This window comes from Anoplopoma fimbria, chromosome 9 (genome assembly GCF_027596085.1).
Source record: "Anoplopoma fimbria isolate UVic2021 breed Golden Eagle Sablefish chromosome 9, Afim_UVic_2022, whole genome shotgun sequence".
NCBI classification, from domain to species: domain Eukaryota; kingdom Metazoa; phylum Chordata; class Actinopteri; order Perciformes; family Anoplopomatidae; genus Anoplopoma; species Anoplopoma fimbria.
This window is the reverse complement of record NC_072457.1, coordinates 3,815,278-3,837,964: the sequence shown is the minus strand read 5'-3', so window position 1 is coordinate 3,837,964 and position 22,687 is coordinate 3,815,278. Positions and strand designations below refer to the sequence as shown.

Here is a 22,687-nt window from a genome sequence, read left to right as displayed (position 1 = left end):
AAGCTTATTGATACTGTTGAAGATGTAAATCTTTGAAAACACCTCGCAAATATATTGTTTCATTTTTAAATAAGGTCTAGGATTTTCCTAAACCAGCTGGTCACTGAAGTTTTTATCTAACGAACAGGAGGAAATAGTGCATTTTTGGGCTCACCACCGCACTTAATGTTTAACCTGAGCTTTTGTTAAAGCAGTCCGTCTGGGACTTTAGTGGCTGTTTATCAGACACGTCCACACCTTCATTCCCCTCCACGCCTACACTATGAGGGCAGGGACCCAAAGGTATTTACCATCCAACATCAGTAAGTTCACTAAAGGTGTGTTTTTTCATATCTCACACCAAACATCAGTGTTTCCTGTTTTTCCAGTTCAATCAACATTCTTTCTTTCTCTCAAAGCTAAACCTTCACCCACTCTACAATCTACAATCTACAATCTACAATCTGCACAGCCTTTACACTGATCCTCCTGCATGAAGGTTATTTTTATTTTTATGTTCAATATATCTATTATCTGGTTATGAAAACATCCCCTGTGGTGACCGTCTCTTGGCAGAAAAACACAAACAAATGAATGTCATCAGTGTTTTATGCTACTTTGTACTTATACTATATTGTTATTTTTAATCCACTACATTTATTCAATTTGATTACAGAATTCTGAATACAAAATAAAAATCAATTAATAATGTATTATGTATTATTATAGATTAAACTAAGTTGAATGTATTAAGTGCTTATAGTTATCTCCACCTTTATCAGCTGCAACATTAAAGTGATTCAACACAAACGCAACAATAATCTTAATTCAATAATATCATATATATTATTATGTATTTGCCCATTCTACATGAGTACTTTTGGCACTTTAAATACATTTTGCTGCTAGTACTTTTGTACTTTTATTTATTAAAACTTTGATTGCATGACTTTTACTTGTAACAGTGTATTTCTTTACTTTACTACTAAATGATCTGAGCCCTTCTTCCACTTTTGACATCCCAAAAAATGTTTGATTGATTAAATTAAAAGAACAATCCATTAAACTTTTGGAGAATAATAACAAACTTGACCTTCTGTCTAGTTGCAGTTATTTAGACAAAGTATGTTTATTAAGTCACAAAAATGTACCGATATCTCTCCAACCAAGCAGCATTTCAACCCAAAGCCGGACTTTTTATTCAAAGTTTGTTTCCATTCATGCAGAGAGCAGAGAAAATGAAACAATGTTTTGCCCAAAAGCACGAGTCAGCAAATTTAAACAATTGATCCCAACGTTCCAACTCTTCAGTGCAGGAAGTATCTCACATTATATAGTCCAAACAAAACAAAACAAACAAACAAACAGACAGATAGATGCGGTGAGTTTGAGGCATGAATAAGAAAATGTATCGTTTCGGCCTGAATGTTCAGCTCGCTGCACACGTTTTTGTTCTTCTGGTGGCTTCTGTTTGCTCTCAGCATCTCCTCAGACGTTCATCGACAACATCAGGAACTGTGAGGAGAAGAGAAAATAAACTGCAATTAAATCAAGTCCCAGAATATTAATTATCAAGAGAGAGAACAAACACCTCAGTGGTATTTGCAGAGATTAAAGCGCGTCATGTTACATGGATGTGTTTTTTTTACCTGCATGATGTTCATGTTCACCCGCCCTCTGCTGGATTTGTCCAGAACCTGGAAAGCTCCTGGTGAAGAGGAAGAGTTTCAGTCAGATCAAAGCGGCAAATAACTGTTTATAATTTAAGAGATCTTCACTTTAAATCTTCACTTTAAAGGCATCAATTTGGTTATTGTGAACCTAATGAAGGATTTTATTCTGAACTTCCTCTCTTTCATACATGCTAAACGTGTTAATGTGAGTATAGATTCTATTTTTATTTAATATAGCTCTCATAATTTATTGTTTTTTGTCCTTGTGCTGCTGCAAAACTTGAATCTCCCCTCTGGAAACCAATAAATGATTATCTTATCTTAACAATTCATTAAACTATTAGAGAAGTATTCAATCCAACATGAAGGACCTTTTAATAAACACAAACTAACATCAATAAATCTCTACTATGATCATTTTGAGGCATTTATTATTGGTGTAGTTATTGTGAACCCAGTGGAAGATTGTATTTCAACTTTCTTCTTCTTTAATATGTACTGAACATATACAATTTTAGATGAATTACTCTATTTATATTTATTAATAAAACATATTTTACTCTTTTTTTACAATTTATTTGAAGTTATTTTTGTCCTTGTGCTGCTGCAACACCTGAATCTCCCCTCTGGAAACCAATAGAGGATTTTCTTATCGTAACAATGTATTAAACTATGAGAGAACTATTCATTTTAATGTATTTCATTCCAACGTACTGAACATGTTCTCCAGACGGACGATGCAGGTGAGGTAGTCGTCGAAGTCGATGTCGTAGTTGTCGTCAGCAAACCTCAAGCCGATCAGCTGCAGCAGCTTGTTGTTCAGCTGCATTCCTTCATGAAAGGAACAGATTCACACACAAACACTCAATCATTCACACAAACACAAAAGTGCTTTTGCTGCTACTACCACTAACACTTTATAATACTACTTTTATCACTTTTACTACAAAAAATACTGCCTCTAGAACAAATACCTCTACTACGACTTTTACTATTATTCATTTAAATAATAATAAAAGCTTTTTTTTTGCTGCTTGGCGATCACGAGTTGGTAACTCCTGTGAAACAAACATATATAGACGCTAGATGATATAATGTAATATATTTTACATTGATTTTAATGAGCATGCAAAGTGTCATTTATATTGGATTCAGTTACCATGTTATTGCAAAACAGTGTTTTGTAATAGAACACATCACATACACAGTATTCTATAATGTACTAAATTGAGTGTAGAATAAATTGTATTCTCATCAATAAAGTTACATTTCACTTGACAAAAAAAAACTTACTAAAAGCCCACTTACTGACTTTAAAGCGCTTTCAACTGCATCTCATGGTCTTCCTTAGGTCAAGGAGTTTGCTTAAAATCTCCATAACAAATGAGGAAACACCATCCACTATGATGACCATGATAAAAGCTAGTAAGAGGACCTTGATTTCATTTTTTTTTTTGTCTAAACATGTTTTTTTTTCAGAGAAAATCTTCTCATTGTCATTTTTAAACAGCATTAACTCGACTCTCACCTGCAGCTTTTAGAGCGATGCGAAGCTCGTAGGACGACATCTTTCCTGAGCGGTCGGTGTCAAAGGACAAGAAAAGCATCTGGAACAACAGGAGGTCAGATTTAACAGCCTGAAGAACAAAGAACTGCAAAAAAAAAAAAACTCCACCACCAGAGCTGATTGACTGCAGTTAGTACTGTACTGAAGTACAATTATGAGGTACTTGTACTTCACTTGATTATTTCCATTAAATGCTACTTTATACTTCTACTTCACTTCAGCTCAAAGGGAAATATTGTACATTTTACTCCTCTACATGCTTTAGTTACTCCACAGATTTAGATTATTAATACAAAATATCAATCAACTAATATATTATGAAATGATTGTCCAGCAGTAGATATAGTTATATGTATAAGATATATATAAATACATTAAAATAAGCTCCACCTTTACCAGTTTCAACAATAAAGTAATGCACACATTAATGCATCAATAATTATAATCCAGTCGCATATTACTGTATATATTATTATGAAATGTGGCATTTTGCATAACAAGTATGTTAAAATTTGGTACTTTAAGTATATTTTAATGCTAATACGTTTGTACTTTTACTGAAGTCAAAATTTTTAATCTTTGTAATTTGTACTTTTACTCTAGTAAATGATCTGAGTACTTCTTCTACCTCCGATTAACAGGTTTAAACACATAAATCAACACGTACGATCCACTTCTTCATCTTTTCCCAGAAGACCTTAAACTCTTGGAACTCCAGCTTTCCTGTGTTGTCCACCTGGTTTACTGTCAAGGAAAAAAAACTTCACAAAAGCACTGTGGGATCCATTATTTTAAAATCACACTGCTCTTTTCTCCTCTAATCTCAAATCTGTGTCTTGTTGTGTTGTTTTAATATCAAAAGTTTTGAATCGAGTTAGTGAGTGATGAGGAAGGATACATCCATCAGGTTGATGATACTGTGGCAGGTGCTCAGACTCAGGCCTTCAAATTTGATTTCTTTTCCTGAAAGCAAAACAGATAAAAAAAAAAAGCGGAACAGTTAGCTTGTTTTAGAATTTGCATCACTAAACTGGTAAAAACATGGAAACAAATGTACAGAAACGTGTTGTATAGTAAGATTAAATGCGCCTAAAGTAAGATTAAAGGTCCCTAATGCACTATTTTGTGCATTTAATCATTGCTGCATGTATAATTTTGTTATATCAGCATATTAGACCATAAATAAGCAGATAACAAACTTCTTCTGTGCCTTAAAAATAAAGGGTTGCATTTGAAGGGAAAACAGTATGTTTTTTAAAAGGGAACAATGTCTATTTATTAAAGCCTAAAATCAAACCAAAAAAAGAAACTAAAGGGAATAATAGACATATAAACATATAAACATCAGAATACTTTTGATTTGTACTTACTTCTGCTGAGGACGCCGTTCAACATCTGCTGGAGCTCTCTGACAGAGATGGCCTCGTCCTGTAGGGTTTAAAAGTAAACTTTTAATTCATACATACATGGTCATCTACAAATCTGACCCTTTTATAATAACATTACTAACTGTAGTTTGAATGTGTCCTATCATGTTTACAGTGTTTATCCTTTAAAGTCTCAGTATTCAAATCCCAATGTAGTACAAAATTAAAGCTGCACTATTAAAGCTTGTGGCCACTTCAAGGCAGAATAACTTCACAACAAGATACTTTGTTAGTAGATACATTATCTACTAACAAAGTAACACAATAGCCACCAGCTGCTTAATAGTTATACATCCAACAAACAGAAGGTTTTCATTCATTAGGAGTCTTTGCGTTTGTGCCCACCTGATGAATGTAAGTCTAATATTCTCTTTCCGCTCTGTTTTTGGTCTCCACCATCTCCTGTGGGAAACATCTGTCTCTTTAGCTGCTAAAAGCTCCACTATGTCCACCAGCTAGTCTCTAACTGTGTCTGTCTGCTGTTTGCTGTTGAGCAGGTGGAATATTTTTCAATGCCTGTTTTTCATTTTCTTTTGTTCAGATTTTCTTTTCAATGACAAATCTTGCGATGCCAAAACATCTTTTTGCTCCATAATTTCGCGTTCACAGTACTGAGCCATAATAATCATTTTGTTTGTCTGAAATCTGCTTGTAATCTTTACCGAAGTAAAAAGAAAATACAGTTACGCTTATAAAGAGAGTTTCATTTAATTTAATAATAAAAAACTTTTATTCTTAATTGCAGTATTGCCCAAAAAGCTAAAAGATTGCAGTGGAAAAAAACGGGTATGTCCAAAAAAGTTGACTGGGACAGACCGGCCAAATGGTAAATAAACTGCATTTACATAACGTCTTCCTTCTTTTTGGGGGGATTTTTGTTAATTGTTATAATGAGAGAACAGAAAAGGCAGCAAAGGGCCCTGGGCTGGACTCAAACCCAGGCTACTGTAGCAAGGACTCAGCCTTAATACTGGGGGTTGACTGGGTTACATTCACTGGGATCTGTTCTTACCAGTGTCTGAGAGGGTATAACTCCAGACACCCATGACGTGATCTCTACGCTTTACAAATGTGAGATTCTGTCTAACAGTGGTGGTCGTTTTCTTTTCTTACCGCTCCAGCGAGCTGCTCAAACAGCCTCCTCAGGCCTTTCTCCTCGTCCGTCTCGTCCTCTGGAGCGGAGGGCATGGGCGGCTGGTGGAAACAAACAACACAGCGTCATCAATACCAGCTAACAGGACTCGTTGATTGATTAAATGGGTTATTGATTATCAGTTCCTGGTTGATATACTTACATCTGGGAGGTCGGCGTCAACGTTGCTGCCCATTTCGCTGTGGAACAGAAAGACAAGTTGTGATACTTTGTTTTGACATTTTCATATTTTTAATTGTTTATTTGTTTTTTGTAAACAAATATTCAGCAACCCCCCCAATAATACAAATATTATCAGATTAGGAAACCTCTGAAACTCTCCTTTAAAACCTATACAGATTAAATTATTTGGATTAAATGTGATCAAAAAGGAATTTTAATCTATATTCCTACAATATCCTACATGGTCTTGTAGTTTCTCCTTCTTTTTTGTTACTCTTTGTTGGTTCACTAGGGTTTTTAAACAGCATTGAGTTTTTGTTTTTCATTTTTTTGTTCTAAACACTCACAGAGCAGCTGTCTTCTTCTCAGAGAAGACCCTGATGACGAAGTCGGCCTCGTGGTGGGGCTGGAAGGTGGTCGGGACCAGCAGGTATTTCCCAGGAGGCAGTGTGAAGCGCTCAGATATCTCACGCATGTTGATGTAGGTCCTGCTGCGAGCTTTGGATGCGTGGTAGCGGAAGAAATCTTTTCCCAGTTGGTCCTCGTCCTCTGGAGCCTGAACAGTAAGAGACAAGAGATTAATTAAGCTCTTTTAACTGGACAAAATATGATAAAAAAAAAACACTTATTCGTACACAAAATATGAGTACAGGGCCAGATGATTGACTGACAAAACAATGTGCCCTCAAGGTCCATTTATTAGCTGTTCTGGAGCTTTCAGTCATATCAAATGATCTTCATGAGCAGATACACTTTGCTCCATTGTCATAGAATTGTAGATTTGAAATTATTTAAAGCCTTTATAGATCGAAAGCTCCAGAACAGCTACTAAATTGACCTTGTGATGAGCTTGTTTCTTGTGTCAAAATTGTGAGAGGTAAATCTTTAATGTAGAAGCTTTGTGATTTTTCTGACCAAAGTTAAATTTAAGTTTTGATGTCTTAATAAGCCCAGTCATTCAATTTGACCATAAGTAGTTTTTATTCATATATTCAGTGAACCACACAATACTGGGTAACACTTTTTGTAGATCAGTCCAAGGCTTATTTTGTTGATGCTCTGCCTGTTTTTTTTTTTTTTTTTTTTTTTTAAATGCTCACTGAAAACCAGACATACAGTTAACACGTGTATTTTTACAACTTCTTGTATGGCCTTATTAACCTTAAACACAGACAGAGTTAGCAGCAAATTGGAGAATCAGAATATTCATTTTTATTTTTCCGCTAAACGCAACATTTTTTAAAGATGTTGTTTTCCATGAATCCGTTTACAACTGTTGTTACAAATGGACTCAAATAAATATTTCGATAAGGGGGTTCCGCAAGGATCAATATCAGGCCCCTTGCTTTTTACTCTGACATAATCAATTACAATTTTCCAACTGCAATGTTCGAATCTATGCTGATGATGTAGTTTTATACGTCATAACTGATCTCAATGACACTTCCTGCAAAAAATGTGGTAACAGTAAGTGTAACAATATGAATTGATTCACAGGGTATTCTATCAAACCAATTGATGTCTTATCTTTGAAATATCTCAGTTTAAGAATAGTTAAATAAATTGAAATAGTAAAAGCCAACATGGAGTCTTGAACCAAAGGTTGTTCTGAAGAGTTGCACTTTCACTTCCAGGAAACACTTAAATGTAGATTTTAAACCTCATTTCAAGCAGGAATCTGCTTTCTGACCTCGTAAACTGCAAAGCCGATGGTTTCCATGTCCATGCCTTCCTTCCTCAGCTTTCGTCTGTTCTTCTGCATCAGAGCGATCACCACACTGCACACATCGTCGTCATCGTCGGCGTCCTCCAGCTGCAGCTTGAACTGCGGGTTTGTCCAAAATGTGTCTGCAGAATTGAAGATTCAGAGATATATAGCTCAGTTTGGCAGTTAAAATTAATTCTATCATCTTAACTGTTGCCAGTAAACCAAATTTATTCCTATTGATTTCTTTGTCATGTGATTTGTCAGTTCTGTAGGTCTCACCGATGAAGTTCCTGCAGCCTCCTGCAGTCGAGCCGCGGATCCAGTTTCCCTCAAACATGTTTACTTCCCAGTGGCGCTTTGTGTCGCTGGTCAGGTCGTCAGGGGTCATGTTGCAGATCTCCACCTTATCGTAGTTCCTCTTGAAGTCGTTAAACTCCATCCTGGAGTCATAAAACACAATCGATGTCAAAACAATGTGCTCTAATCACATCGCCACAGAGTTTGATTATACAGTTTGGTTATAAAATACCATGATGAAAAGACTTTTAAGATGTTTTTTTTATGTGGCTTTTTGCATGAAAAGTTTGGGCACATTATATTTATGACCCTTTTTACAGTGATTATTTTGTCTTCTACATCCCTGCATACATGCAACATATTTAATGTACAAACTATAATGCAAAGACTAAAGTTGTACACAGTTAAATAGATTTCTTAATCTTTATTTTGGACCAAAGTCATGACGTGGACTCACCAGAATTCACCGTCTTCTAATGAATTCTGCAGGATGCGATTTTTTTCAGCTGCGTCAACATAAGTCCATTCTCTAGAACTGAAACAGACACAAGACGAAACAATCTGTTACAACCTTAACATGCAGAAATCAAAGCAAAAAAAGAAAAACAATACTTTACACAAACAACCGACAAATACACATCACACAACTTTTACAGTGAAAGGTTTCAGTTTAACGAAGAGAAGTAATTTTGTTGGTTTGATGAAGGACAAACAGAAATATGATGAGGTTATGTAATTCTTCTCATCTTAAGTCATGCAATAATACCCTACAAACAGCTTACATTGAAAACGCCCACACTGAGATTGAGAATAGAGATGAATAACTGAAGAGACACACAAAGCTTCAACATAGAGATGCAAAATTGACTAGAAGGATGCAAAACAACTACAGAGAGACACAAAACGAATAAAAAGATACACAAAACCGCCTCAGAGAGACAAAAAACGACTACAAAGATACACAAAACCACTACAAAGAGAAATAAAACGACTAAAAAGAGACAAAAACACTACAGAGAGACAAAAGGACTACAGAAAGACATTAACCAACTACAAAAAGATGTGAAATTGGAGCGCCTTAGAAGCTGATGGTAACAGCACATGCCATATTGCTACAACATTAATTAGAATTGTTAGAATCCATCCTTTGGGCCTTTGTTGTATGTCATACCCCTCTCTCTCTCTCTCTCTCTCTTTCTCTCTCTCTCTCCCCAATTTCTACACTGTCCTCTGTCAAATATAGGCTTAAAAGCCAAAAATTGACTTGTTAGGGTGCGTAACACCACATAGACGCAAATGCCCAAGTCCCCCTGGTCCAATTCTCTCTCTCCACTATCACTGTGCAATGAAGTTATCAAAAATGAAACTACTACAGACAAGGAGATGAAAAATTACAGAGAAACACAGAACGACCACAAAAAGTAGTCCAGAGAGGTGAACAACCATCGTTTTTGTGGCTATAAAGGACGTTTGAAACTCTATTCTTTCCACATGTGAGGTGTATTTTGAAAGTAAAGGTAAAGTGGTATTGTCTTTCATGCTTACTCGTCACTCCAGGGTCCGTTCCACTCGACCTGACCCCAGGGGTTCCTGACCCGGACCAGCTGGACCTTCCTACCTCGAACATTCACCTGAAAACCAAACAATTTGTTTATCGTAACCGAAAGAGTTTTTATGGCTCTGCTTTCCTATATAATTTCCCCTCATCACTATGAGTAGGTCAGAAAAACATAAAACTGGTCTTACCTCCTCCACCCCTGTGATGGAGTACGCGTGTCCCTTCACCAGGCCAGTGGTCGTCTTGGCCTCGGACTCTGCCGAGCTGGAGATCTGGAGAAAATAACAAAACGCCCAGAGAGGTGTTTAAAACAGAAGAGCTTGACTGAAGTTCTCACTAAACCTCTTATACAGTATGAGGGGGTATAAACTAAAAGTATTTACGTCAATGGAGCATCCCATCATGGAGCCTCGGTCCAGTGCCTTCTTCATGATGCCGAACAGGTTGTCTGGAGAGTTCTTGGTTTCGTAATTTTCGCCAACGCCGCCAGTGAAGTCCTCCATGGCCTCCATCGTGCTGCCGCCCTTCAGGGACTCGTAGCTGCCGTGCATCCTTAAAAAAACAAAATCAGGAAAAACACATCACGGTGGTTAACACAGAATTAACTGCGTGAAATCAAAGGAAAGACTTTAAGAGTTTAAGTTTGGTGTTCTTGCTGTGGATGTTCATGTTTCCCAGGAGATAAATCCTGATCCTTTTGCCGACCTCATAGCAAATCTATCAGGCCAAAGCGTCAACTTTTACACAGACTAACTCTTTTTTTTCCAAAGTCACCAAAGTCAATGGACATCTATGGCAACCATGGCAACCATGAACGCCTGTACATCCTAATCGGTCCTATTGTTGAGATATTCTGTCCGGAACAAGGCGATGGACCAACTGATCAACTGCTAGCCGGGCCAAAATTCTAACATCATGACATTTACAGAGTATGTTTATGCTCCCCAGAGGATGATCCTTTTCCTAACTTATACACTCTAGAACCTTTTCTCAAGGTTCTGCCTCAGGAAAAACTTGTTGAATTGTTGTCGAAGCGTTTGTTTAGGTAGATGTGTTGTTAAATAGCTCTGGGAACTGGCTACCTGCTTTTTTTTAGATGCAATGGAACAGGGTGAAATTAATACATAGGATTGTTCAACGCTTTGCCGCATCATTGGGACACCGAAAAAAAGGAGCTTAACTTTGAGGCCCCTCATGCAGCCACAAGTATCAGCTTCAACTGAAAATTATTTGTAGAATGCTGCCGTGTTGATGGCAGTGTGGATGCAGAATAACAAAGCACAAATCCAACGACATTTCTTAGAACTTTTTGCGCTCCCCAGAGGATGAACCCTTTTCATTTTAATGGTCCTTTCATTCAGTTCCACACATGATAAAGTCTTAAGAAAGTCATCACTTTGTTTTATGTTATTGTGGGTGTAAAGAACCGAACAACTATAGCAGAGCTTTACATTTTCAGTCACTTTTAGGCAGATATGATTAAAAATACAGTTATAGTGTGATATGATCTGGATTTTGGAGGAAGCTAAATGAAGTTCTTACTTGGCGTAGGCTTTCTCCAGCAGGGCGCTCCAGAACTCGTTGTTGGAGGCGGAGTGGAGCATGATGAGTTGGTCTCTCACCGTGGGCAGCCGGTCGTCCACCACGATGTCCAGCCATCTGTTGTGATTCCAGAACTGAGGGACAAACGGAGAATGTGTCACTAATCACTTTGTTGTGAATCCAGTGCTCGTTGTTTAATTATCTGTCACATTCAGAGGATTGCTTAGTTATACTTCTACAATTCTTTTGGCTCACCTGTGAGCAGAAACCACCTCCTGTTTTATTGTGATTGGCCGAGACACCTCAATCAAGCAAACAGGCCCCCCAAAAATACTACTCTTTAAGCTCTTTTTAACTGCTTCACTAGATGCCGTGTAGTTTGCATACATTCTCTTTTTTTATATTTAATTTAAATAATAAAATTGGTGTTAGTAGAACATTAACACATCTAGCTTTTTTAATTTATATTTCATAATCTTAATTACTTAAACTGATCTGCCTGGTATGTGTGTCTCTTTCATGTATTTATATATTATTATATAAATACACATACTTTGTAGCTACAATACAAATCTGTTGCTTTACAAATATAATATTTGGGATTATTTTTATATCGGGAAATTTACAGTTTTTATAAAGTTTGTTTTAAAGTAACAAAATCCTTCAAAGGATAACTCGGAAGGGCTAATGGATGGATGGGTGGAGGGTCAATTTACTATATTAAAGGAGTTTAATTTTACCATCAAATGTACACTATTCTTCAGCTGCTGTCTCATACTTCTGCATTAATCTGTGTGTATTATTTGTGTCTTTGTCAAGGTAAAGTTTGGTTTTGTAGAGACTGAAATGTCTGAAAAGGACCAGCAGGACCACATAAGACTGGACCAGAGGAAAACATGTCCGCCCATAAACCATCTCCTCATCAGCCTGCAGCCAATCAGCCGGCGGTCTACCTGGAAGTGAAAGATGCCGGCGTATCTGCGGTCGAAGTCCTGGTCGTGGGGGACGACCCGGGCCAGAGTTTCTTTTTTAAGGGTCAAGGATGCGATGGCTGCCAGGAGCCAGCAGTCTCCTGTGGTGACAAAACAGGTGCATCATGGGTAAGTGAGTGAAATATGTGCATCAGAAAATAGAAACAAAACTACACATGCAGACAGTTTGAGTACCGACCGAGCTGTCCTTGGCAAATGTCCGTCCTGTCTGCTTTGCCGACGATGAACTTCGGGTTGCTGCAGATCTCCTGTAGATTAACCGGAAAAGAACAGGTCGGTTTATTTAAGAAAGAAAGAAAATGACAGTTGAGAGGCGACAAAAGTGCCTTTAATAGGTGTGTTCACATTCCAGGCATATTAATCAGCCTGAAAAATACCGGTCACTGAAACATACACACACAAAAAAACACACCAGCTGAAGGCAGCTGAAGCATTTACTCTTAAGGAACGCCCAAGAGAGAAATGTGTAGTCATCGCAACAAACATGATTGGTGGGTTTAGCACAGTTTACTCAGATCAGGTTATGTTAACAGGTAGAAATGCTGTGAATGAGCTAAAACACACAGTCAAGTAACATAATAGAGAAGGAAGAAAATCAAGAAAGCTTTCACAAATGTGTAATCTTAAGATGCTCAACTTAAACCAACCAAATCAAACATCTGGGCTCGACTTCTAAACAGCTGAAAAGTTTTTTACTGCAGATAACGTCGAGGTGTGTGGGGATAAAGTCTGCGTTCGGAGCTCAGAGTGAGGAAACTGCCCATGCACTTGGCTCTATTGACACAGTTTTCTGGCAGAACTGGTTTTGCAGCTACGACGGGATAAAAAACTATTTCAAATAAACTCGCGCTTTAGGTATTCAAAGGCTTTAATGTCAGTAATTACTTATCAATGCTGCCAACAGGCACTCACTCATCTGCCACAGACAGTTTTGAACCAGAGTCATACATTCATAAGACTTTTCAGTGCCTAAATATGACGAATATGACAAGAATATTAAAGCAAATCTCCTCAGATCAACAGTTCACCTAGAAACCACAACATTTCATTCATTCAACATTTAAAAACTCACACATTTAGACACTTTTTCTTGTCCTCAGATTTCTTGATGCTGCTTTGACAAGAGCATCGATCGACCACCCCATAAAAGTTGAACTCTACAAATGATATATGTGTCTCTACATACCTTTGGTCTCTTCCATTCAATATTGACAGGAACACTCTGGCTGAAGTAGAGCGAGGAGTCAACGGCGGGGAAGTCCGGGTCCTCGAACAGGACCCCCTTCTGCAGACACTCGTGCCTCAGCTCATCAAACGACTTCCCATCAGACTGCGTGTCCACGGCCTTGTTGGAGCCGGAGCTCCGGCCTGACAGTGTGGACTGGAGAGGCATCTTCTTCTCTCAGTGAGCGGAGGCAATGAAAGACAGGTGAGGTGATGTGTGATGGAGTGTTAGCGTGTCTGATGCAGGGTGAAGCCTGTCAGGTCGGTAGGGCTGTCAGGTACACTCCCTCCAGACAGAAACTGGTTCGTCCTCTCGTGTTGGTGAACCTCGCCCCAGCTGACTCTCTCTAGTCTCTCTAGTCTCTTATCTCTCTCTCTCTCTCTCTCTCTCTCTCTCTCTCTCTCTTTGGGTTTGGCCTGCAGGATACTGTAACATTTCATTCCTGATGGTTTGGTGTTTGAAGTGGTGTTCTCATTCAAATCAGCATCTCTGGATGGGACTTTGGTTCACTTAAAAAGACCACAGAAGAGTTGTTGTTCCTCATTTACCAAGAATGTGTTTGTATTTATACTAGTTTAGTTTAGCGGTTTGCACAATATAAAAAACACAGTGCAGGAAGAGGCGGAAAGCCCACTGGGTTTATTTGAAGCCTCCACCTATATAGTGTTAATATTTCACAATATTATAGAGAACACAATATATATATAAATAAGATAAGAGTACGTTATATTGATGACAAAGTATTTTATTTTTTACAAGATATACATGATCAACAGCAAAAAGGAAAGAAAATGTGATTGTGTCAAGATGTGTTTGAGTGTGTGTGTGTGTGTGTGTGTGTGTGTGTGTGTGTGTGTGTGTGTGTGTGTGTACCAATGTGTGTTAACTGCTTAACTGTAAATATCTGACCTATAGTATATTTATATTTATACCACTGTCTTTACTGTATACATCTGACCTGTATTAAATTCATTAATTCATGATTTGATCATTTTTTTAGGCATTAAGAGGTCAAATTAGATTTTCACAAAACGACACGAGTCACAAAACGACCACATAGAAACAAAAAAACACTAAGAGATTCAAAATGACCTAAAGAGAAGCAAATTGACCTAGCCAAAAACACAAAAAAAACAAAACGACCATAAAGAGACGCAAAACTACCCCAAAAAGACAAAGCGGCCACAAAGCAACTCAAAACGACTGCAAAAAGATGAAAATGACCACAAAATTGACCGAACACTTAGCAAATTGACACACAAAATTACCACAAAAAGACAAAGTTGCCCAAAAAGAGAAGCAACACTACTACAAAGCAACTCAAAACGACCACAAAAAGAAGCAAAACAACTACAAAAGACACAAAACGACCACAGAGAGACACAGAATGAATACAGACACTAAACTTCCTCCTCTCTCCGTCTCTGATCAGTGCCGTCGGGTGGTGCCTCCATCACCTCTGCTGCACCCTGACACCCACATCAGTGTGACACTCAGTACTCCAGACCATCCTCCTGTCTGTCAACGAACACATTCCTGCTGCACCGTCACTGGATTCCTCACATAGCTTAAGGTGAGTCTGTATTTACACAGTAGTGTATTAACACAGTTGTGTGTTGTGTAGTGCGATTAACACTCATGAAGGTTTGTACTTTACGCACTTATTTAAATATATCTGCACAGGTGATACAAGTATTCACAAAATCTCATGTCCTCTTTGAAAGAGACCTAAATTAGAAGCTAATATCCAGGTGAAGGAGGTCATCAGCATCCTCCACCTTCCCTTTAACCCCCTCCACCTGGACGTGGTGCACTGAAGGGGGCAGTAGATGACACTGGTGGAGGAAGTATTGAGGTGTATTTATTGTATGAAAGAAGTAATGCTCCAGGGTGCTTACTGTTAGTAAAAGTCCTGCATTCAAAAAAAGGCACAAATGTATCCGTAATAAAAATGTATTTAAAGTACCAAAAGTAAAATTACACATTATGCAGAAATATATCAGAATAATATATTATATTATATTATTGGATAATAATTACTGACGTATTCATGTGTTCATCTATTTAATTATATTTACTCAAGGACCAGACTTAGGTACAAATTCACGGTATAAATGTATTTTACTTGTTTATTTCCATTTTATAAAACGTTCCACTGACCTACATCTTAGAGGTAAATGTACTTTTTTACTTCTCTACATTTGTCTGACAGCTTTAGTAACTTTTCAGTTTTTCCTCTCCTTCCTGTCCAGTGTAAACCTCGTATCTCCAGATGTGTTCATGTTTAATGTTTGTGATAAACTGAAGGATGAAGTGTTCCTTTATTTGTTGATATAATCTTCTACTTCTTAAGTTAAATAAACTCTTTAAAAATCCTCTTGGATCAGCTGGAAAACGCATTGTCACAAAGCTGAAAACAGTGTTTTTATTTTTAGGGATACAAGGTTCTCACAGGACAGACATATGATGATCTTATAGAAAATGATGCATTGATGGAGATGAATTTAGTTAAAAACATGCAACATACACATTAATGCTGCAGTTATATTACTCCATAAACACTGATTGTAGTGGAGTACTTTCACAGTGTGGCATTTTACTGAAGTAAAAGATCTGAGTACTTCTTCCATCACTGCATAAATCCTACCATAATTTCCATTAATAGTTTTTCGTTGAAACTACAATTTTTTCAGTTGTTGATGCAACTGTGGGATCACCTTGGAGACTGCAGTTTGTTGAAATGTGTGATTTTATACAGACAGGTGTTTCTGTTCATTTAATGAGGGTTGGCTTAATAACAGAAGCTCTGTATAAAGACCTTTGATCCTTGGATGGAGCACAACTCAGCGTTTGTATGTTACACATGTGGAATTTAGTTTGAGGGTGAGTCTGTTTGTAGAATTACTTCCGTAACCAGCTGATCCACATCTGTTTATCCAGTCTGGTAGGTCAGGTTTAACCACATCAGTATCAGGGTGTTGTGTGTATATATGAGGCTGAATCACAAGATGAGCCCCAAACCAGACTCAAACCAGCAAGACGCGAGTGACAAAAGAGAGAAAAGGAACCGACTGAAGCCTTCGTTCAAATAAATTCTGTTATTTATTCCTTGTTTTGGGCTGCAGGAGGGAACAAAAGGTTATTGACAAACATAAAGGACAACTTCCAGGTTGGATTTAAGAATGAAATATGCAAAACAACTATATATATATATATAAAATAAAAATACAATCACACTTTAAATGTATGATATCAGTTTCCTGGTCAGTATTTTTTAGCCCTCGTTAGGCTAAACCTGGATGTTAACTCTTGGTAGCCAAAATATTACAAAAATACAGTTTATATACAGTTTTTAAACATTGCACCGTTCGTGGCACTCGCAGAAAAGTGCCACAAATACAGCCTTTGATTCTTAGAAATGTCTTCAAAAAGGCTATTGCTTTTTTTTTTTTTTACTCAAAACCTAAAGTCGGCCGACTCTGAGACGAACCACGAGAGAAGAAACAACAACTTCCTGTTTTGGTGTTTTAAAGTTAACTTTGAGAACCTTCAAAACCTCTTAATACAGTCTCTAAACTCCAAGAGCATAAATGCAAAACAAAGATTCTTCATTTCTGAAAGTTTTCTTCCTGTAAATGTGAATTTGTCCAACGATAGCAACGCAATTGAGTATTTAGGATCCTATTCTCTGTATACAAATGATTGATCAGGTGGAAGCTGTTGTTTGACTTGATCGATGCATCTCAATCATGTTGTCTTTCCCCGAGTCAGAATAGGTTATCAAACATTACTAGAAAGCCAAAGTAAAACCCAAAAAGTCCTGCTTTTGTTCCAGTAGTCCTTCAAAATAAAATGACTCTAATCACTAAAAATTCACCCTGAACATAAACGATCTAATGTTGTCGTTTTGGTTTTTTATAGCAGCCTTTAACCAGACACCTTTTCCCATAAGCTCCTGACATTCAGCTCTTTATATTTTTTTATCAGGTGCACAAAGCCAGCATTAAATTCCTGGTCAGATTTGTGTTTATTTAAGACAGTTATTGATTCATTTTAAATGGTTAAAGAGTTTAATTTGGGCAAAGTTCTTGTACGTCTGTTGCGTCATCATTTTAAAAAAACAAAACAAATTTTCTACTGAAACCCCTTATATACCTCAAAGTAATTAAATATTAAAGATTTGTGTTGGTACTTTGGGAGTAAAACGCAGGTCTCAAATGATGCTCAGCCCTGCCAACATGTTTAGCTACACAACACGAGTATGGAAATAAGATTGTTTCAGAGTTATTTGAAGGGGTTTATATATATATTTTTTCTCATTCGTGATGGAGCTGGGCTAGCAGTTTTCCACTGCTTCCAGTATTTGTGCTAAGCTAGGCTAAACACATCCTGGAGATTAAAATGACGTCTAAACGTCGGTCTGTCATTCACACATTGTGGTTAAAGGAGGTGCTGCTCAGTGTACTGCAGAGGGTTCTCCTAATATTCTGAACACCAGGAAACAGTGCATCCCATAATACTCATCAGTGCAACAAAACCATGTAACTGTCTGTTCTGTTATTTTTCTTACTTCAGTAAAGAAACATTTTTCATCTCCTATTTGGGTAAAACTGATTTTTGCAGAATCAAAATTTTTTTTTTTTTTTATTCAACAAGAAAAAATATTTTCTAACAGTCACATACTGCTGTTATGGAAAATAAAACTTGTGCATGACAGCAGAGTAAACAGTTTTTCGACCACCGAGGCACCGGACCCAGAACTTCACACTGAGGAATTATTTAATACTGACATCTAGTGACGACGCTTTGGTAATTATTCAATACCATAAAGGACAAATGAGAATTTATCTAGAACTGAAAAGCTAAGCCAGTTTGTAAAAAGGAAAATAGAGACTTTTATATGCCAAGAACTAAAACAAAAATCTGACTCCTGTGCAGGTCGTGACCTTTAACCTCTCAGTGGTTGGAAGAAAATTGGTGTCAAACAAACATCTGGAGACATTCAAGCGTTTCTCCCAAACGTCAACACAAAACACAGACAGCTGTTGTTAGGGTTCTGCTTTCTCCGGTGCGGTTCCCGTCACCAGCAGCAGGTTGCAGGCCATGAACTGGACGTTCAGCACGTTGCTGGTGTTTCCAGTATAAAGCCCCACCAGTTCCCCGGACGAGCCGTCGGCTGGCGTCGCGCCATGGGAGTTCCGGATGTCCCACACCCGGACCGAGTTGTCTATAGACGACGACGCCACCAGGCTGCTGTCCGGGCTGAAGGACAGGCTGGTGACGCTGTCCGTGTGTCCTCGCAGGTCTTTGAACAACGTCCCCGACGCCAAGTCCCACAGCTTCACCCTCTGGTCCTCGCCGGCGGATGCCAGGTACTTCCCGTTGGGTGAAAAAGCCAGCGACAGCACGGGGCCTCGGTGGCCGGTGAAGAGGCGGACCGACGCCCCCTGCTGGGTGCTCCACAGACGGACAGTCTTGTCGGTGGAGCCGGTGGCCAGGTAGTTGGAGTTGGGGTGGAATTTGACACAGTCGACGTCGGCGAGGTGCCCGGCGTAGAGCCGCAGCGGGTAGGTGCGGGAGAACGTCCAGAGGCGGGCAGTGCGGTCGTGGGAGCCGCTGGCGAAGTAAAGGCTGCAGGGGCTGACGTCCACGTCCCACACCGGGTAGGCGTGGCCGTGGTAGAGCGCCGTGTTGGTGAAGCTGCCCAGGTCCCAGTAGCGGATGGTCGTGTCCTCGGAGCAGGAGAGCAGGCCGGAGCTGTCCGTCAGGAAGGCGGTACGAAACACCGGGCCGCTGTGACCTCGCAGCGTCTTTATCTCGCTGCCGGAGCCGTCTTCTTCATCCGCCTGAGGAGAAACACACGAGCGACATCTGACATTACCCAAATCTATTTTTTAGAAAAACTTTGAGTTCAAATGTTATGCATGTGAAAAAACAAAAACAATCAATTAAATCAGAGTTTTCTGACATTAACAAATTCACTGATTTGTTAATGTCAGAAATATGTTTTCCTGTCTACCAAGAAGACATCTTAAAATGTTTTGTTTTGTTTATCCAACTGTCTGAAACCCAATTTAGGAGATTATAGAAGATAAAGTAAAAACCTAAAATTTGCATTGGTAAAAGCTAGAACCAGGGAATTTTCTGGTCATTTACTTTATGAAGGAAAAATGCAAAATATGTTGTGGGTCGGGCTTCTCATACATGAGGATTTGCAGCTGTTTAATTCATAATCTTTCGGTTTTTAACTATAATGCAGACAAAACCCAAGCCGACATTGGAAAACATCGTCCTGGGCTCTGGAAACTTGTGATGAATATCTTTCTGCATTTTCTAAAACTTTATGCAACAAAAGAGTAATTGACTCAATGACATGCATATCACAAACTGTAAAAAAAACAACGTCAACTGCTCAGCAAACTTGTTTTTACTGACCATTTGAAACAACCCTCAGACGACATTTATCACTCACTTCCTCCTCCAGTACGTCACAGGCCAGGTGGATGAGCGACACGTCAGCCTGATGCGGTTTGGCCTTCAGTTTTCTGGCTCTGAGGCTCCACAGTTTCACCGTCGAGCTGTCAAAGCCGGCGGCCAGCAGCCGACTGTCGGACGACACCTCTGCGGTGTTCAGCATCTGCTCCGTGTGGTGGAAGGCGTAGAAACACACGGTGGTGAGCGTGGGGGGGCCCTCTCTGACTTTCTTGATGCAGTCCTGCAGAGTCTCCAGGGCCGCTTCGTTCTGCGGGATCCCTGCAGGGACCTCCACCCCCTCCCCGCCCTCCGCCCCGTCCACCCCCGCCCAGGAGGAGGTGGCGTTCGGGGCGGCGGTCGCCCCGCCAGCAGCTCCGTACAGCTGGTAGTCTGTGCGCCTGGAGGCGGTGACCTCCACCTGCAGGTGTGTGCTCAGGGTCCTGCAGAGGGCGCTGTTGTCCTCACTCTGCAGGTAACGCAGCAGGTAGCTGTAGGCCGGCTCCGTCAGGTGAACCACGTACTTGTGCTCCAGGAAGGCGCTCAACTTGGGGTTGGCGGCGACGTCCTGAGCAGTGAGAACGTGGCGGAGCTGCTCTATGGTGGCGCGCTGCTCGCCGTCCTGAAGAAAGGCGCCGTGGAAACGACTGTAGAAACCATCTACTGCGCCCTTCAGGCCGCAGTGCACCAAGTCCAGGTGGAGGTAGACGAAGAGCGGGTAGAGGATGGTGCTCACCTCCTTCGCCCAGGATATGTCCGTTTCTGATTTATGGGAAAAGAAAAGTATGATGAGGGTAGAATCCAAAGAGGAAACAACCTCAAGCAGACATTTAAACTGGTGACTGTCTGGGGTGGCTGTGGCGTAGTGGAGAGCAAGGTAGTTCTCCAATCAGAGGGTCGGTGGTTCGATACCCAGTCGATGTGTCCTTGGGCAAGACACTTAACCCCAAGTTGCTCCTGAAGGCTTGCCATCGGTGTGGACTGGATGTTGCATGAATGTTAGTTAGAGTCTGATGGTGGCACCTTGCATGGTAGCCTGTCATCAGTGTGTGAATGGGTGAATGATATGTAATATACTACTGACTGTAAGTCGCTTTGGATAAAAGCGTCTGCTAAATGACTGTAATGTAATGTAATGTAACGTGGTAAACAGGGAAAACACAGCTGTGGAGGAATTCAGTGACAGTGCAGCAGGACTGTGAATCATGGGATACCTGAGAGAAAGGAGCGCAGCCTGGAGTACTGGGTCTCGTACTGTTGCGGGTCAGACTGACAGGGTGCAGCAGAGACGATGTTGGCACAGCCCGACTCTGTCTGCACTGCTCAGAGAACCAGGGAGAAGAGAGAATGAACATCAGCTTGGCACAAAACAGGACCGATCAGCAACAATGACTATTTATATTCCTTTATTGATCCCCATGGGGGAAATTCAAGTGTTGCAGCAGCTCAACTACACAGACACAGACAATAAATTCACAACTATACTATACTTTTGCTCTGGCTTATGCTTTAAGATGCTTGTTTAAGAAAGGAGATGCACTTATGACTTCTGGTGACTAGTAGTTCTCTTGAATACCTATGTTGAATACACTTCCTGTAAGTCTCTTTGGATAAAACAGACAATACTATACAACTACACAGACAATAAATACACATACTATACAACTACACAGACAGACAGAGATTAAAACAAACACCTGTGCAGGTATGTAGGGTGTTTTAATTATACAACAATTACATACAATTATACAAGCAGATCACATGGTCTTAACTGTTTAATACATGCACAAGTGTCGTCTTGTCATCCCCCCCTCCCTCATCTTTTGCAGGTGTCTCACCTGTGAGGCTGGCAGCCATCTCCTCTGCAGACTGGAAGAGCTTGGCTCCCTTCAGAGAGCCATCCGTGTCCACGTACTGCCTCCGCTTCAGGTACTGAGCCACGGCGTACTGGATCTGCTCAGTGCGAACCCGCTTCATGACCTGGAACACAAACAGTCATGTGTCACACAAACACACCTGAGACGTTCATAGAGAGGACAAGACACCTGCACGTCACAACACACTGCCTCCAGGCTGCAGAAACACGCTGCCTGTCTCCATGGCAATGTGTTTACTGAGGCATTAAACATTAAATATATATCCTCTGATAATCTTAACACACGTGGTAGAATGAAAAGAACAAGAAAGCATTAAAAAAACTGCATTATTATGGGTTTAATCCAGCTTAAAGGCCCAGTTAGAGGAGGATGCTTGAGCTAAGCTAACCAGCTAGCTTAGCTCAGCGGGCCGGGCGGCTGCACACTTTCCGCGGGATCGATCCGGTTTCCGTAGCACACGGCCGGTTGTTTGTCGGTACTCACTGCATATCAAGCCGTTCCTCTCCCGTTTGCAAAGCTAGGATGGGTTATAAATGCAACTCAGTCCCCGAGATGAAACTACGCCGCCGCCGCTCCATCGTGGTCTTCCATCAAATCATGTTAGCTACAGGTTAGCTTAGCCTAGCTCACCGCTCTCATCTATGATGGGGAGCAGAGCGATCGGAAATCTACTCGTCATCCTGGCTGCCCCGCTAGCAGCGAGAGGTGAATGATGCGACGGTCTACTAGTTATGTCTGGAGGGCTCAATTTGATCCAAACTCACTAAATCTAATTGATTAATTAAGAAAAATAGGCCACAGTGGAAATCATTCACTAAATAGAAAATATTATGAATAAAATATATACTTTTTTGGACTAGTTATTAGTGCTCATTGTCGTTCGGCTGTCGATCCATAAAGTAAAAGCTACAATTAAATCATCAAGTGTCACTTGGCATGTCAGAAATAAGATACAATAAGATAAGATAAAATAATCCTTTATTAGTCCCGCAGCGGGCATAGGTTATAGTGCAAACAAGAGACATAGTAAAAGAAAAACAAGATTAAAAAAAAATA

The 22,687-nt window shown here is 39.8% G+C and overlaps 2 protein-coding genes across 2 annotated transcripts; both read right to left on the bottom strand.

Annotated features, from left to right (window-relative positions):
- Positions 1-1,467: 1,467 nt before the first annotated feature.
- On the bottom strand, positions 1,468-13,451 carry capn9 (calpain 9). Its single transcript, XM_054603856.1, has 20 exons — positions 13,245-13,451; positions 12,237-12,306; positions 12,020-12,138; positions 11,067-11,200; positions 9,908-10,076; positions 9,713-9,796; positions 9,512-9,597; positions 8,424-8,501; positions 7,949-8,109; positions 7,652-7,809; positions 6,309-6,517; positions 5,942-5,978; positions 5,760-5,840; positions 4,590-4,647; positions 4,118-4,182; positions 3,887-3,955; positions 3,181-3,259; positions 2,367-2,483; positions 1,629-1,687; positions 1,468-1,494 (listed from the first exon to the last, which is right to left on the bottom strand). The coding sequence occupies exons 1-20, from the start codon at positions 13,449-13,451 to the stop codon at positions 1,468-1,470; spliced, it is 2,067 nt and encodes a 688-aa protein (XP_054459831.1).
- A 2,952-nt stretch (positions 13,452-16,403) lies between these two features.
- Positions 16,404-22,319, bottom strand: taf5l (TAF5-like RNA polymerase II, p300/CBP-associated factor (PCAF)-associated factor). The gene is made up of 5 exons (XM_054604492.1): positions 22,115-22,319; positions 21,593-21,734; positions 20,969-21,073; positions 19,756-20,516; positions 16,404-19,129 (listed from the first exon to the last, which is right to left on the bottom strand). Exons 2-5 carry the CDS (start codon positions 21,729-21,731, stop codon positions 18,332-18,334), a joined length of 1,803 nt encoding a protein of 600 aa, XP_054460467.1. The 5' UTR covers positions 21,732-21,734; positions 22,115-22,319; the 3' UTR covers positions 16,404-18,331.
- Positions 22,320-22,687: the final 368 nt, after the last annotated feature.